The 1,232-nt window shown below is 45.6% G+C and overlaps 1 protein-coding gene across 1 annotated transcript in view; it reads left to right on the top strand.

The window, feature by feature from the left end:
* LOC112548874 (olfactory receptor 2T2-like) overlaps positions 1–662 on the top strand; it is a 10,793-nt gene extending 10,131 nt beyond the window's left edge. Inside the window, exon 3 of the mRNA XM_025195637.1 lies at positions 4–662. Coding sequence (XP_025051422.1) covers positions 4–662 — 659 coding nt within the window. The remainder of the gene's footprint in view (positions 1–3) is intronic.
* The last annotated feature ends 570 nt before the right edge of the window (positions 663–1,232 follow it).

Consider the following 1,232-nt stretch of genomic DNA (forward strand, 5'->3'; position numbering starts at 1 on the left):
CAGCTGGCTGTGGGGCTCAGATTTTCCTCTCCTTGACAATGGGTGGAGCAGAGTGCCTCCTCCTGGCAGTCATGGCTTATGACAGGTACGTAGCGATCTGCAACCCCTTGCAATACCCTCTCCTCCTGAGCAAGAGAGTCTGCCTGGGTCTGACAGGCGGGGTCTGGATCGGGACATGTGTAGATGCCTTGATTCTTACAGCTTCTACCATGCACTTGCCCTACTGCGGCTCTAAAAAAATTAACCACTTTTTCTGTGAGGTCCCAGCCCTGCTCAAATTGTCCTGCTCTGACACGTCCCAATATGAGACTCTGCTGTTTGTGTGTAGCATCGTTATGTTCCTTATCCCTTCTTCCACCATCCTAGCCTCTTATGCTCGCATCCTTGCTGCAGTCCTAAGGATGAATTCAACCAGACAGCAGAAAGCCCTGGCCACCTGCTCCTCTCATCTGACTGTGGTGGGCATGTTCTATGGGACAGCCATCTTCATGTACATGAGACCCAGCTCCTACCACTCCCCAGAAAAAGACAAGATTTTGTCTCTGTTTTACACCATTGTTCCCCCAGTGCTGAATCCTCTCATCTACAGCCTGAGAAACAGGGATGTCTTACGAGCCCTAAGAAAGCTGTTTGGGAAATGCAGAGTCTTCCAGCAAAATTGACAAATGCTGTAGTTTACTGTGAGTAGAAAGCTGGTTGGGAAATGCAGCGTCTTCCAGCAAAATTGACAAATGCTGTAGTTTACTGTGAGCTAAGTCTCATTCAACTGAGAAGGCCGCCATAATTTTCTCGAACATTTAGTAGGAAGCTAAGTTTCCTTAGTCACTTAACAGTCAGTGCCCTACTATAAATTATGGGCTATATCACTTAAATGTTTAGAAAAAGGTTTGAGGAAGTCTACTCCATTTTCCATGTTCACTAGAGTTTTCCTGTTGCAGGAAATTTAACTAAATTATTGCATACGTGAAGATTTAATGGGTGTTTGAGACTTTGTATTTCCCTTATGCTGACCCTCTGAAGAAGGTCCAAACCCAGATAAAAAGTCAAGCTAATAGGTCAAGTGGCAGGGCAACAAAGATGATCCGGGGCCCAAGGAGACAAGATTTATGAGGAAAAGTTGAAAGAAGAAGGGGTGTTTAGTAGGACTGTGCAAAGCTTTGGTTCCTAATTCAATTCAGTGGAGATTCGGCCCAATTTGGTGGCCGAATCTCTGAATCTGAATCGAATCAGAG

This window comes from Alligator sinensis, unplaced genomic scaffold, assembly GCF_000455745.1.
Source record: "Alligator sinensis unplaced genomic scaffold, ASM45574v1 scaffold729_1, whole genome shotgun sequence".
NCBI classification, from domain to species: domain Eukaryota; kingdom Metazoa; phylum Chordata; order Crocodylia; family Alligatoridae; genus Alligator; species Alligator sinensis.